At 50.8% G+C, this 14,527-nt stretch overlaps 2 protein-coding genes across 2 annotated transcripts in view; both read right to left on the bottom strand.

The window, feature by feature from the left end:
- Nucleotides 1-14,527, bottom strand: part of LOC136107602 (protocadherin alpha-C2-like) — a 167,822-nt gene that overhangs the window by 132,962 nt on the left and 20,333 nt on the right. The window lies entirely within an intron of this gene.
- LOC136107646 (protocadherin alpha-3-like) lies at nucleotides 342-10,993 on the bottom strand. Its single transcript, XM_065848826.2, has 3 exons — nucleotides 8,498-10,993; nucleotides 1,931-1,985; nucleotides 342-508 (listed from the first exon to the last, which is right to left on the bottom strand). The coding sequence occupies exons 1-3, from the start codon at nucleotides 10,952-10,954 to the stop codon at nucleotides 342-344; spliced, it is 2,679 nt and encodes an 892-aa protein (XP_065704898.2). The 5' UTR covers nucleotides 10,955-10,993.

The raw sequence follows: 14,527 nt of genomic DNA, 5'->3' as shown, positions 1-14,527 counted from the left end.
TGCTCCGCCGCCGCACACGCTCCCACCATCGTTCGTGCCTCTGGTCCCGCGCTGCTCAGCTCCTCTCTCGGCTTTTCCTTCCTTTCTCATCGTTCTTCTGCTTCTTTGGCTTTCCTTTTTACTTGCTTGTAAACACACATTTCCTTCTTGCTCTTCTGCCTTCATTTCGTTTTCTTCCTTTATCTTTCTCCCTCGTCAATCGTCTATATTTGTTCCTTTCTCTTTCCTGCGCTTTTCATTTTCTGTAGTCTCTTCTCTGTTCCCTTTGTCCTCCTTTGCCCTTTTTCCTTTTTTTTCCCTTTCTTCTGTGTTTCTTTTCTTTTTTTTTATTTTTTTATTCTTTATTCTTCTGGTTTTAATCCTTCTTCTCTCTCGCTCTGCCGTGATCGATTCTTTTCTCCCATTTCCCTACTCTTCCCATCCTTCTCTTTACGCCACTCGCAGCTCCCAGTCGCCTCCGCAGCCGCGGTGGAAACCTGAGATTCGGCGACAGCAGCCCGGACATCAGCTGGCATTACCGGACCATTACCGCACATCAGCTGGCAAGCGTGGTATGCTAACCAAGAGGGAGGCTCTTAGGGACCAGCTGCGTCTAGATGGACCGCCGGTGAGTGCTGCTCATCTCCTTTTTGGTCTCTTATTTCCTTCCTTTGTCTTCTTTCTTTCTTCCTTGCTTCCATTTTACTTGCATAGAGCCCTTTATTTTTCCTTTCCTCCTTCATTTCCTTCTGCTATTCTTTGTTGTGATTTTTTGTTTTATTTTATTTCTCTTTCCTTGTTCTCTTTCCTTATGTCTTCTCTTTCCTTTACTTTTCAGTCCTTTTTTTGCCTCCCCTCCTCTTCAGTTTCTGTTCTTGTGTATTCAGCTCTTTTTTCCTTTTAAAACACCTACACCACACTTGCCATAAAGCATGGAAATGCCTTTTGGTAAGAACTTTCATTCCTCTTCACTACCACCCTTCCACCCCTCTATACAGGGAACAACCTTCCTGATTTGCTACAGTCCATGCACCTGCAAATTCCCCTCCCTTAAGGAAAGAGGCTGCACTCTTTAGGCTCCTGTCTTCTTAAGGAGCCAGCAAATAACAGAGCAAGGCAATCATATGGCAAAAAACAGCTCTGCTGCATGAGAACAGAATCCCCACCCTCAGAAACACCAGCTCAAGCGCCAAGTACTTGGACATCTAATGAATCAGGCGCCAAAGAGTCCAAACCATGCAGGGGAGTCTCTCATTGAGGAACTCAAATCCATCACAGTCCACCACAATAACCCTCCAGGAAGGCTGAAAAAGCACAGACCAACCACAGCTCTCAAACACTCTTCTTCTGTCTCGATGAAGAGCTGTTCTTGTGGCCTCATCTTCTATGTGCATAATGAAAAGTCAAGCTCTTGTTTTTCTTTTCAGGCATGCACTGCCAGAACAACACACCAAGAACTTCCGTACCCAGGGGCATCACCCCCTATAGAATGCCTCTCACTCATTAGCATGATCCACTCATCACATAGTGAAACAAAAGCCACCAAGGTAACCCCACAGCATTTTTGCTGAGAACACTGGATGCCCTACGCATCTACTCCAAGAAATGCATTAAGGTCCCTCCTCCATTCGTGCTTGCTGCCACCATCTCAGCAGGAAAGGAACGCGAGCAGGCAGTGGTGCTTTGCTGCTTCAAACCCACAGCCATCTCAATCAAGGCAACATTCTGTTGATCCAGCATAAAGATACCACAAAAGCACAGGAACAAAAGGACATCAGTCTCTTAAACACATCCTCTCTAATGAGCGACTTACCTGTAGCATCACTGGTTGCTTCTTCAGAATAAAAAAGAAACTGTTAGGAATAGAAGAATTGGTTTTAAAAGACATTTTCCCTTAATATTATTAATATCAGCAATTTCAGGTGATACTGGACAGAAAAAAGTTACTTACATTCTCCAAAAGCATTCAAAATGCTGGACACCGTGTAGTGCTCCCTCATGCTCTTCTATCAAAAGGGAAGCTGGTGACAATTTGTCAACATCAGCCTCAGCTCCGGAAAGTGGAAGAACCTTCCGCCACACAGACTGAATATCACCCAAAAACATGCAACCTGACAGCTGCCAAAATTTCAGCATCTGCATCTCATTGACTGTAACCAACACATTGCCAATTTGAGAGAAGACAAAAAAAATGGGTGGGTGTTTTTGCTAAGAGAAAAGACAAAAACCAAAGGAACGTATTCAACTGTGCCAAAACACAGGTTTGCTAACATCTTGAATATGCAGAGCGCTTCTTCCACTCCCTAGACAAATTAAGACCAGAGTGGTGACTTCTGTCTGGTCAACAACATTCCACATCAAAAGCAAGAGATTTAAGGCATGTATGGCAATTACTTTCAAAAGCAATATTACAACACAGAACATCAGGAAAGGAGGATATGCCAAACTTCTGGAGGTCCCAAGAAGATCCCAGGAGAGCAGCCCTGTGCACTGAAACTCTTCTCAACGTTTTCTACTGGCATCCTCTCCTGTCCCATGTTCTGCCCAGCATCTCCATTTCCCTCAGGCAACACTCTTCCCCACACAAAATCATTCTCCAAGTGACACATGCCCAGACTCTACTCAGTGCCACATGGAGCCATCACTGCCACAATACCCAGACATCGCTCCACCACAAGAACATGTCCCAGCTTTAAACCCCACACTGCGTGTGACCCACATCTTCACCTTCCCTTGTGATTGGCACAAAGAACATATGGATGGATGCAAAGGAATTCACTGCCTGACAGACCCATCCCAGATTCAGGAACTTCACCCTAACTACTTCGTGTCTTCTCAGCAATCACAGGTGGAAACACCACAGAGCTGCACGTTAAAGTTCTGTAAGATTCTATGATTAGAGCTGTGATAGCTGTGATCCCAGTCCACGTGGATTTTATTCTTCAAGAGGACCACAACAAATGCCAAAGGGCAAGCACACTCACAATGTCATTTGGGTGGGAGAATTTGTACCACAGAAAACCAGAGCTGGACTGCTCTGCAGGGCTTGGCATGTATTTGCACATATGGAAATTAACCATGCGTGACAACAGGACACACCATCTGCACCAAGGCCACCCATGCTGCAAGTGTACAAGCAGGGGAAATTGTGAGACCAAAGATTACACACATCTCATCACATCTCCTTACAAATCCTGTCGGAGGAAAAGCAAGGAATCATCATGGCAACATCAACAACTGCAGAAGTTCCTGTAGATGCTCACAAATACACAAGGACATCAGGTTGAAGTGCTACACTCCTACAGCACCTTTCCTTAAACAAGCGGTTCATCAGACAACATTCATCAGTCTGCATCCAATCTCCTCTTATCAACACATTTCCTACATCTGGCAGGCAGCAGCACAAGCGACTGTCTCTGGTGGGAGACATTCATAACCTCAGAGGAAATTGTGGGCATTTAAATAACATGCAGTATCTCAAGATCCAGAAGGACTTCAGCTCCAGACCCTTGGAGCGTGGGAAAGGATCCTGGGCAAGAACACTCCATGCCCATCCTGCCTCATGCTTTCCTCTAGGCATCCTCCATTCCCCACTCCGGGACATGCGTTCTCAAGACAAGCAATTCATCTCCCATTCTTGTCTTATGACATGGTCCATCATCTTCCCAAGGACTTCCAGTTCACACAGATAACCCTTCCCACTGATCAAGGTAACTCTTCACATCAGTGTGCCATTGTCACATTCATCTCTGTGATGTACTACAGTTCCCATTCCCATCTCAGGGCTCACTCCAGCTTTTGTAGACCCTTTCATCAATAAGAACACTACAAAAAAGAACATAGATGATATAATAGAGGCAATGTCATCCAGACTCTCTGCAGGAGACCCTTCATGGTTTGCAATGCTTCAGCTATCTCAGAGGGAAATGTTATGCACTGGAGAGCTTTACTATTTCTAAAGGTGATGTTGGGACAGCTCCAAATGGCAAGGGCACCATTTTCATTCTGTGAGATAACAGCAAAAATTTTGATGAGCACAGTACTGGAATGGATTATATGAACTGTGAAGGACAATTTGGTTTGCAGTTTTGTTTGTTTGGGTTTTTAGGGTTCTTCCTCCAACTGAACATTTCTGGGTCTTCATATACCTCAAAAAAGAGCCATTCTTCCTGCCTCATTTTCCACCTGCACACTGAATGGCGAGCTCTTGCTTTTCCTTTCAGGCAAGCATGCACTGCCACAACAACATGGCAAGAACTGCCGTACCCATGAGCATTAATCCTCATGGAACACCTCTCCTTCTTTAACACGAGTCACCCATCCCACAGCCAAATAAAAGCCACAAAGGTAACACTACAGCATTTTCACTAAGAACAGTCCCATTGTCCTGAAGGAACTGGGTGATGCAGTTTCCAAACCACTCTCCACGATTTTTCAAGTGTCACGTATGTCAGGTGAAGTCCCTGGTGACTGGAAAAAGGGAAACATTTTACCCATTTTTAAAAAGGGTAGAAAGGAGGATCCTGGAAACTACCAACCTGTCAGCCTCACCTCTGTGCCTGGGAGGACCAGGCAACAGATCCTCCTAGAAGCTGTGCTGAGGCACATGGAGGACAGGGAGGTGATTCGAGGCAGCCAGCAGGGCTTCAAAAGGGCAAGTCCTGCCTGACCAAACTAGTGGATTTCTATGATAGAGTGACTACGTCAGTGGACAAGGGAAGAGCTGTCATCAGTCTGGACTTCTGTAAGGCCTTTGATGTAGTCTCTCACAACATTCTTATCCCCCACAACATCCTTCTCTCTACATTGGAGAGATATGGATTTGGTGTATGGGCTGTTCAGTGGATGAGGAACTGGCTGGATCGTCGCATGCAGAGGGTAGAGGTCAAAGGCTCAATGCCCAGACGGAGATCAGTGAGAAACAGTGACCCTCAGGGATCCGTATGGGGCCCAGTACTGTTTAATGACATAGACAGTGGGATCGAGTGCACCTTCAGCAGATGTGCAGATGACACTGAGCTGCGTGATCAGTTGACACACCTGAGGGACAGAATGTCATTCAGAAGGACCTGGACAAGCTCAAGAAGTGAGCCAATGCAAAATTCCTGAGGTTCAAAAGGGCTACATTCAAGGGCCTGCACCTGGCTCAGGGCAACCCCTGGTATCAATAGAGGCTGGGGGGTGAAAGGATGGAGAGCAGCCCTGTGGAGAAGGATTTGGAGGTCCTGGTGGATGAAAAAATGGACACAAGCTGATTATGTGCACTCACAGTCCAGAAAGTCAAATATATCCTGGGCTGTATCAGAAGTGTGGTCAGCAGTTCGAGGGAGGTGATTCTGCCCCTCTACTCCACTTTGGTGAGACCCCACCTGGAGTACTGTGTCCAGCTCTGGAGTCCTCAGCCCAGGAAAGACATGGACCTGTTGGAGCACGTCCACAGAAGTCCACAAAAATGATCAGAGGGCGGAAGGCCTCTCCTATGAGAAAAGGCTGAGAGAGCTGGAGTTGTTCACCCTGCAGAAGTGAAGGCTCTGGGGAGACCTTATTCCTGCCTTTCAACACTTAAAGGGGGCCTATAAGAAAGATGGGGACAGACTTTTCAATAGGGTCTGTAGTGATAGGATAAGGAGTGATGGCTTTTTATTAAAAGGAGAGGAGATTTAGACTATCTTTAAGGAAGACGTTTCTTACTACGAGGGTGGTGAAACACTGGCCCAGGTTGCCATCCCATCCCTGAAGACATTCAAGGCCAGGCTGGACTGGGGTGTGAGGATATGCGGAATTTCTGGAGGTCCTCAGAAGATCCCAGGCAAGTAGCACTGTGCACGGGGACGCTGCTTGAGATTTTCTACTACCATCCTGTCTTTCATTCCATGGGAAATGAGATCAGTTAAACAGATGTCCTCTATTTCTCCTCCAATGACACAAACCATGTTCTACCCAGCATCTCCATTTCCATCAGGCAACACTTCTCCCTGCTCAAGGTCACCCTCCAGTGCCACATGCCCAGGCCCTACTCAGTGCCATGTGGAGCCATCACTGCCAAAATACACAGACATTGCTCCACCATAAGAACATGCTCCAGCTCTAAACACCTCTCTCTGCACAAGGCACTGTCTCTGGTGGGAGACAATCATAAGCTCAAAAAATATTGTGGGCACTTCAATACCACACACTGTCTCAAGATTCAGCAGGACTCCAACTCCAGATCATTGTGAGTCTGAGAAAGGTTCCTGGGCAAGAACATTCCATAGCCAACCTGCCTTATGCTTTCCCCTAGCCATCCTCCATTGCCCACTCTGGGACATGTGTTCTCAAGACAAGCACAGCAGCTCCCATTCTTCTTCTTACAATATGGCCCATCATCTACCCAAAGATCTCCAGTTCCCACAGACAAGTCTTCCCACTGCTCGACATCACCCATCACTGCAGGTGATGTCCACGCCCTACTTAGTGCCACTGCCACATTCACCTCAGTGCCATGCCACAATTTCCTTTCCAACCTCAAGGCTCAATCTGACTTTTGCAGATCCTTCCCAGCAATGAGAGCACCATAAAAAACATACAGATAGAATCACAGAATGTCCTGAATTGTAAGGGACCCACAAGGATCATCAAGTCCAACTTCTGTCCCTGCATATGACAACTCCACAGTTCACATGATGTGTCTGAGGGTGTTGTCCAGTCTCTTCTTGAATACCATCAGGCTTGGGGCCATGACACCTCCCTGGGGAGCCTGTTCCAGTGCTTCAGCACCCTCTGGGTGAAGAACCTTTTCCTAGTGTCCTACCTAAACCTTCCCTGGCACATCTTCCTGCCCTTCTCTCGGATTCTGTCATTGGTCACTAAAGAGAAGAGTTCAGTGCCTGCCTCCTTCCATTGTGAGGAAGCTGTAGCTGCCATGAGGTCTCTCCTCTTGGTCTCCTCTTCTCCAGCCTGAACAAACCAAGTGACTTCAGCCACTCCGCATACGGCTTCCTCTCCAAACTCTCCACCAACTTGGTAATCCTCTTCTGGACACTCTGCATTAGCTTAATATACATTTTTTTATCCTATGGCACCCAGAACTGCACACTGTGCTCCTGCTGAGACCGCACCAGTGCAGAGTAGAGCAGGACAATCACCTCTCTTGCCCAGCTGGCAATGCTGTGCTGGATGCACCCAGGACATGGTTGCTCTCTTGGCTGCCAGTGCACACTGATGGCTCATGTTCAACTTGCTGTCAACCACACATTGACAGACATTGTCCATAGCTGCTGCTGGTTGCAACAGTGCCTTTCCTTAGTTCTCCCCAATAAACACAAGCCGAGGGGCTCCGACAAGGACATCAAGGCAGATGGTACCATACACATGGTGTCCAGCAGACTCTCTACAGCTGACACTTCAGGTTTGACCACGCTTCAGCAATTTCACAGGAAAGTATTACAAACCTGAAACCAATACTCTTCGTACAAGTTATTTTTGAAGAAATCTAATAGCAATGGGCAGTGATTTCATTCAGTGAGAGACTAACCCATATGTTGACAAAGATATCAATCTTGCAGATAGTATCTACTGTACTGCAGAATTTCCATGAAATATTATGTTGTTGTTGTTGTTGAAAGGAGCATTTCCAGAGAACTGGTAACGGTGTTGCTGCTAATGCGAATATTGAAAGAGTAGCAAAACAGGTCAGTGTTCATCAAGTCACCTGTCCAGCCAGAAAGTCAAGTTCAAAACACAGGCAGGGGAGGGGGAAAAGAAAAAGAAAAATCCTGTTTCTCACACTTGCATTGGGTCACACTCCTGTCTCTAACCACTTTATACTACTAACTATGGTTACAACATACTTGGAAAAAAACACTGGAAAACTCCTCAGTGTCCTCCCTAATTTCTAATGATGGTGTTGGGCCAAACAAAAAGAAGAACTTACATCATGGAGAGATAAAATTTTCGAGAACTCCCAATTGGTCCTACTCTCTCTTACAGAGAAGAATGAAAGGAAGACAAAGAAACCACAGCTGATAACCCCACAACGGTCAGCACTCAGCAAAGGTAATAAGCAGTAAATAGTCCCTGGGGTCCTGTCACTTTCAAACCCTGTGTGTCTTCCACTAAGCAAGGTAGGGTGAAAATACTACACACCACGAAGCAAGACCATCACAAAAGCCCATGTCGTGGGACCTCTCATCGCAATGCGCGGTGATTTCATTCGACGGGAGAACAACTCACACCTACAAAACTCACCTGTCAACCCTAACTGTTGCACGGAGTGGTAATACCTTACTTAGCTTTCCCCAAAAAGCACGAGTCAAGGGGCTCCGGTAAGGATGCCAAGGAAGCTAAAAAGGTCCCTTTTACATCCTTAATCACCTGACAGGTGTGGGCCCGGGGGTTCAGCCCGGTTCCCACCACTGACTGCTCAGGGAGTGTGAGAGAAGGACCAGAACAGGGAGAAGAGTGAAAGGGAGGAGAAAGGCAAGAAAAAGAATGCAGAACTGGGGAAGAGGTGAGAGGCGAAGCAGGGAGGGCCACTGACCGTGTCCAGGAGAGCAGGCGGCTCCGGCTGCATCTCCTTCGCCGCGGGGCCGGGCGGCGGCGGGAAGTTGGGGCTGAAAACCATCAGGTCGCTCTTGCCCGCGCCGTCCGCCACGCACACGCTCCGGCTCTGGCGCTGCGAGTACGACCAGCTCCCCACTTCGCTGGCGCACACCAGCGTCGCCGGCCCGGGGCCCGACAGCACGCCCGCCCGCGGCGCCCACCGCGACGCCCCGTACAGCACCACCGCCAGCAGGAACAGGCTCGACACCGCACAGATGGCCACCACCAGCCACACGTTCGTCGTCGCCGCCGCTCCTGCTGCGGACGCGCCGCCCTCCGCGCCCGTCCCCGCTTTCGACGACGACGAGCCCGCGGCCGCCAGCGCCGCCTCGGCGCCCTCCACCAGCGACACGCTCAGCGTGGCCGTGGCCGAGCGCGCCGGCTCCCCGTGGTCCCGCACCACGATCACCAGCCTCTGCCGCGGGCCGTCCGCCTCCTCCAGCGCCCGCGCCGTGCTCACCTCGCCGCTGTACAGCCCCACGCGGAACGGGCCCTTCCCCCGCGGCTCCCACAGCTCGTAGCGCAGCCACGCGTTGTAGCCCGAGTCCGCGTCCACCGCGCGGATCTTCGCCACCACCTGCCCCGCCGGCGCCCCCCACGCCGCCCACGCCCACAGCGCCCCAGAGACCGATCCCGGCCCCGACGCCGCATCGCCCGACGCCCCGGGCCCCGGTCCGCCACTTCCAGCCGGCAGCAGCGCCGGCGCGTTGTCGTTCTCGTCCACCACGAACAGCTGCACCGTGGCGTTGCCGCACAGCGGCGGCTCCCCCGCGTCCACCGCCCGCACCTCGAACTGCAGCACCTGCACTTCCTCGTAGTCCAACGGCTGCAGCGCCCACAGACGCCCGCTCTCCGCGTCCACCGACACGTAGCTCGACGCCGGACGCCACCCGCCGCCCGCCGACGCGACACCGCCCACGCCGCCCTCCCACACCGAGTACCGCACGCGCCCGTTGTCCGCCTCGTCCGGGTCCCGCGCCAACAGACGCGCCAGCTCCGCGCCCGCCGCGTTGTTCTCCCGCGCCAGCACCGTGTACACGGCCTGCGCGAACGCCGGCGCGTTGTCGTTCACGTCCGACACCGGCACACGCACCCCGCGACGGGCGCGCAGCGACGGCGACCCGCCGTCCTCCGCCCGCACCTCCACCTCGTACTCCGACACCCGCTCCCGGTCCAGCGCCTCCCGCAGCACCAGCGAGTACGACCCCGCGAACGTCGACACCAGCCCGAACGGCGCCGCCGGCCACACCGCGCAGCGCACACGACCGTTCGCCCCCGAGTCCCGGTCCGACACGCTCAGCAGCGCCACCACCGTCCCCACCGCCGCGTCCTCCGGCACCGGCACCGACAGCGACGTCACCCACACCTCGGGCGCGTTGTCGTTCACGTCCAGCACCTCCACCACCACCTTGCAGTGACCCGACAGCGGTGCCCACCCTTTGTCTCTCGCTTCGATTTGCAACTCGTGTAAACGGACATCTTCAAAGTCAAGGGCACCCGTCAGTCTGATCTCGCCGGTCTTCGGATCAATTCTGAATAGATCTGTGTTACCAGCAGGAACTGAACTGACGATACTGTAAGAAAACTCTTTATTGAGGCCCTCATCCGGATCCGTGGCATTCAGTCGCACCACCAGCGTCCTCTCTACAGCGCTCTCCGGCAGCTGCACTTTATAGACCGACTGGTTGAACTGGGGCGCGTTGTCGTTCACGTCCAGCACCGAGATCACCAGCTCCATCGTGCCCGTCAGAGACGGACGGCCCCCGTCACTCGCCGTCAGCACCAACCGGTGTACAGGCAGCGTCTCGCGGTCCAGAGATTTCGCGAGCACCAGGAAGAGAGATTTCCTATTATCATCAGAGGATTTAACATCTAAAGTAAAGTGCTCGGTAGGGCTGATTGCATAGGAGAGCTGCGCGTTGGCTCCGATATCTGCATCCGAGGCGCCCTCCAGAGGGAACCGAGACCCGGGAGGAATGTTTTCCGATAAACTGAGGTTTTTCCGGGCGGCGGGGAAGAGCGGGGCATTGTCATTGATGTCGGTGACCTCCAGCTCCACACGAAACACGCGCAGCGGCCGCTCCACCAGCACCTCCAGGCGCAGCGCGCACGGCGCGCTCTTCCCGCACAGCTCCTCCCGGTCCAGCCGCGAGCTCACCACCAGCGCCCCGCTCGCCCCGCTCACCTCCACGCTCGCCCGCCGGCCCTGCGACACCAGCCGCAGCCGCCGCGCCTCCGCCTCGCCCGCCTCCAGGCCCAGGTCCTGCGCCAGGCGGCCCACCACCGTCCCGGCCTTGGCTTCCTCCGGCACCGAGTACCGCACCTGCCCGCCGCCCACCGCCCAGGCCGCCTGCAGCACCAGCACCCGCACCACGGGCCCCCACCACACGCACATCGCTTCTGTCGCCGCCGCCGCCGCCCAGACTCACTGGCTCTCCTGCCCGGCCCGCGCCGCCCCCCCGCGCTCACAGCCGGGCTCTCCGCCGCACCGGGGCGGAGCCGCCGAGCCGCTCGGCCGCCGTTTCTGAGCCTGCAGCGACACCGTGTGCTGCTCCGCCGCAGCACAGCCTTCCACCTTTGGTTTTCCATGATTTCGTTCTGTCTTTTTCCTTTAAATATATTCCTTTTTTTTAAATGTAACTTTCCAGACTTCCTTTCTTCCTCTTCTATCTTCATTCTCCTCTGGCTTTCTTTTCTTTGTGTACTTCTTTGCCTTGTGTTCCTGTTATGCCGTGTTCTTTACACCCTTTTCCCGTCGGTTTCCCTCCTGCTCTCTTTACCCATCCTCGCAGCTCATCAGTTCCCTCAGGCGCCGCGGCGGAGACCGTCAAAGACGGACCCATCGGAGCTAATTACGGGACATCAGTTCCGGATGGCGGTACTCTAACCGAGGCGGAGGCTGTTAAGGACAAGCTACCTTCGGAATCTAGAGGCAAGGTCGGTGCTTTCTGATAATCTCGTATATCCTTCACCGCTGCCTTCCTGCTTTCTTCTCTCTTCCCTGTACTGCTCTCTCCTTCTCTTCTTCCTTTTTTGCCTTTTCCTTCTCTTCTTTGCCAACATGCTTTTTATGTGACTACATCACTCGCCGTGGAGAAGAGATAAGCCCTCATTCCTCTTACTTTGCACTTCTCATCAAGCCTTGCACAATGTCCCTGAGTACCAAGGATGCCGAGGTCCTCAAATCCATTCAGCATGGAAAGATAATGTCGGTGTATGCTGGTAATCTCCTCTATCATTTATTCGTTTGTTATTTTCTTTCCTTTATTTTATTTATTTTCCTTTATTTCTTGCTTGCTTGCTTTTTCCCTGCATACATTCCTTCTTTTCCTGCTTCCTTTCTCCTTCTTGCCATCTTTTTTTTTTTTTCTGCTTTAGTCTTCTCTTCCTTCTCCCTCTCCTCTTTCTGTTCTTTCTTTTCCTTTTTCTTTCATGGTCTGGCCTTCCATATCCTTCCCTCTCTTTCTCTTCTGCTACCATCATTGTGTCTTTTATTTCCCGCATTTACCAAAAGATTTTCCACATGACTACACCATACTTACCATGAGGTATGAAAACGGCCTGTGGCAAGAGCTCTCATTCCCATTCCCCTACGCTTCCCACGCCTCCAGCTGGGGAACAACCTTCTTCCATCATCCAGTCTATGCAAGACCGACAGACTGCCCCTTCACCTCCCCTACCCTTCTCTTCTGGAAGTGAACCACTCTCTTCCACCTCCAGTCCACTCGAAGACCCAGCAAATACCAGAGCAAGGCAATCACGTGGCAGGGGACAGCTCTGCTACATCAGAACAGGATCCACCACCCTCGGAAACACAAGACCCAGGTACTTGGACATCTGTGCAAAAAGTCTCCAACGATTCCAAACAATGCAGGGGACTCTCTCATTTACAAATTCCAACCCATCAAAACCCAGAACAACAACGCTCCACAGAGACTGAACACGCACAAGGCAGCCACAGCTCCCGAGCACTCTTCAAGCACCTCAATGAAGAGTTGTTCTTCTACCCTCATTTTCCAACTGAATGCTAAAACCAGGCTCTTGCTTTCCCTTTCATGAAAGCATGCAATGCTGAACAAGACACCAAGAGCCTCAGTATCCAGTGGCAGTAGTCCCCCACGGAATATCTCTCCTTCATCAGCATGACCTACCTGTCACACGGCCAAACAAACACCACCAAGGTAACACCTGCACATTTTCACTGAGAACAAACCCTTGACACCAAACACATCCACCCTGCAAACTTACTGGGCTCCCTCCTCTATCCATGATTGTTGCCACCATTTCACACTGCACCAGGAAGCAGCAGGAAAGGAACAAGAGCAGGCAGTGCTGCTTTGCTGCTCCAGACCTACAGGCATTACCATCCAGGCAACATTCCACTGATCAAAAATAAAGATTCCATGGCTGAACAATAACAAAATACATCTGTCTCTCAAACACACTTTCTTCATATATCATTGACATGCCCGTAGAATCACTGATTGCTTCTTCAGGAAAAGAAACATTTTCAGGACAGAAGAATTGCTTCTAAGGGACTTTTCCCTTAACAATTCTCAGAAACCTCAACAGAAAAAACTCATTTTGCAAAAGTCTCAAAATTACTGGACAGTGTGTAGTGCTCCTTTCTGCACTTCTATCACAGGGCAAGCAGAAGGGAGACCTGAAAGCTAAGGACATTCTTGTAACATCAACCTCCATTCAGGAGAGTGGAAAAGCCATCCCCCACACTGATGGCAATTGGCTCAAACCTCTGCAAGCACACAGCTGTGAGAATTCTGACAGCTGCCTCTCATCCACTGTTGCAAACACAATGCCAATTTGAGACAAGAAAAACCATAAGGGTGCGAGAGTTTGCTGAGAGAAGAAAACTAAAAGAACTCATTCCATGCATATTGAAATACAAGGTTTGCCAACATCTTAAATGTGGAGAGCACTTCTTCCCCTGCCTAGCAGGGGAGATGAGAAGAGATGTGAGCCAGGAGGGCATTAGAGAAGTCAAAGTGATCCAGATTTCAAAAACTTTCTGTTTGACCAACAGCATACCATGTTCAGGAGAAAATTATGAAAGGAGTCTCTGGTAGATGTCCTCACATCACATGGGATTACCACAGAGGACAAAAGGGTGCAAGGATGTCCAGAACTTCTAGAAGTCAGATGTGCAGAAATTCTGGAGATCCCAAGACAATCCCAAGCAAGCAGCGCTGCATCAGGCCTCTTCTCAAGGTTTTCTACTGGCATCCTGTATCCTGCACCATGGGAAGTATCTCCATCTAAGCAGAAATTATCCAGTGTTTCTGCAGTGACGCAGACCGTGTTCTACCCAGCATCTCCACTTCACTTAGACAACACTCTTTGCCACTCACTGTCACTCTCCAAGTGACACATGCCCAGACTCTAGTTGTTGTCACTTGAAGCATCACTGCCACAATACCCAGACCTTGCTCTGTGACAAGAACATGCCCCAGCACTAAACACCAACCTTAGCATGACCCAGGCCCTTGCACATCCTCACCTTCCCTTGTGATCAGCACAAAGAACATATGGATGGATGCAAAGGTATGCACTCCCTGGCAGACTCTTACCAGATGCCTGAACTTCACCCTAAATATTTTGTGGCTTCTCAGCAATCTCAGATGGAAACATCATAGCGCAGTATGTTAGAGTTCTTACAGATTCTCTGATTAGAGTTGTGACAGCTCCAATCCCAGACTGATTATTTCATTCTTTAAAAAGAACACTCCAAATGTCAAGGTGCAAGAGCATTCACAGCATCAACTGGGTGGGAAAATTTATACCACACAGAACCAGAGCTGGGCTGCTCTGCAGGGCTTGGCATGTATACCCATGTATCAGAACAAGCCATGCATAACAGAACACAACATTTCTACTGAGGACAACTGCGTAAGTGCACAAGTAGGGGAAGTCAGGAGCACAAAGATCACACCCACCTCCTCATATGCCCTTA

Source organism: Patagioenas fasciata, chromosome 14 (assembly GCF_037038585.1).
Source record: "Patagioenas fasciata isolate bPatFas1 chromosome 14, bPatFas1.hap1, whole genome shotgun sequence".
NCBI lineage: Eukaryota > Metazoa > Chordata > Aves > Columbiformes > Columbidae > Patagioenas > Patagioenas fasciata.
The sequence above is the reverse complement of the archived record's forward strand: the minus strand, read 5'-3'. Positions and strand labels throughout refer to the sequence as shown.

What these genes read in the sequence shown, in the direction of transcription:
- LOC136107646 (XM_065848826.2), bottom strand. Translation starts at nt 10,954, where the DNA reads ATGTGCGTGTGGTGGGGGCCCGTGGTGCGGGTGCTGGTGCTGCAGGCG. An exon ending in CGCCTGCTCTCCTGGACACG is followed by an intron (nt 1,986 to 8,497) that starts GTCAGTGGCCCT and finishes CCCTTTTGATAG; the next exon opens with AAGAGCATGAGGGAGCACTA. An exon ending in TTTGAATGCTTTTGGAGAAT is followed by an intron (nt 509 to 1,930) that starts GTAAGTAACTTT and finishes CGGTAATGCCAG; the next exon opens with CTGATGTCCGGGCTGCTGTC.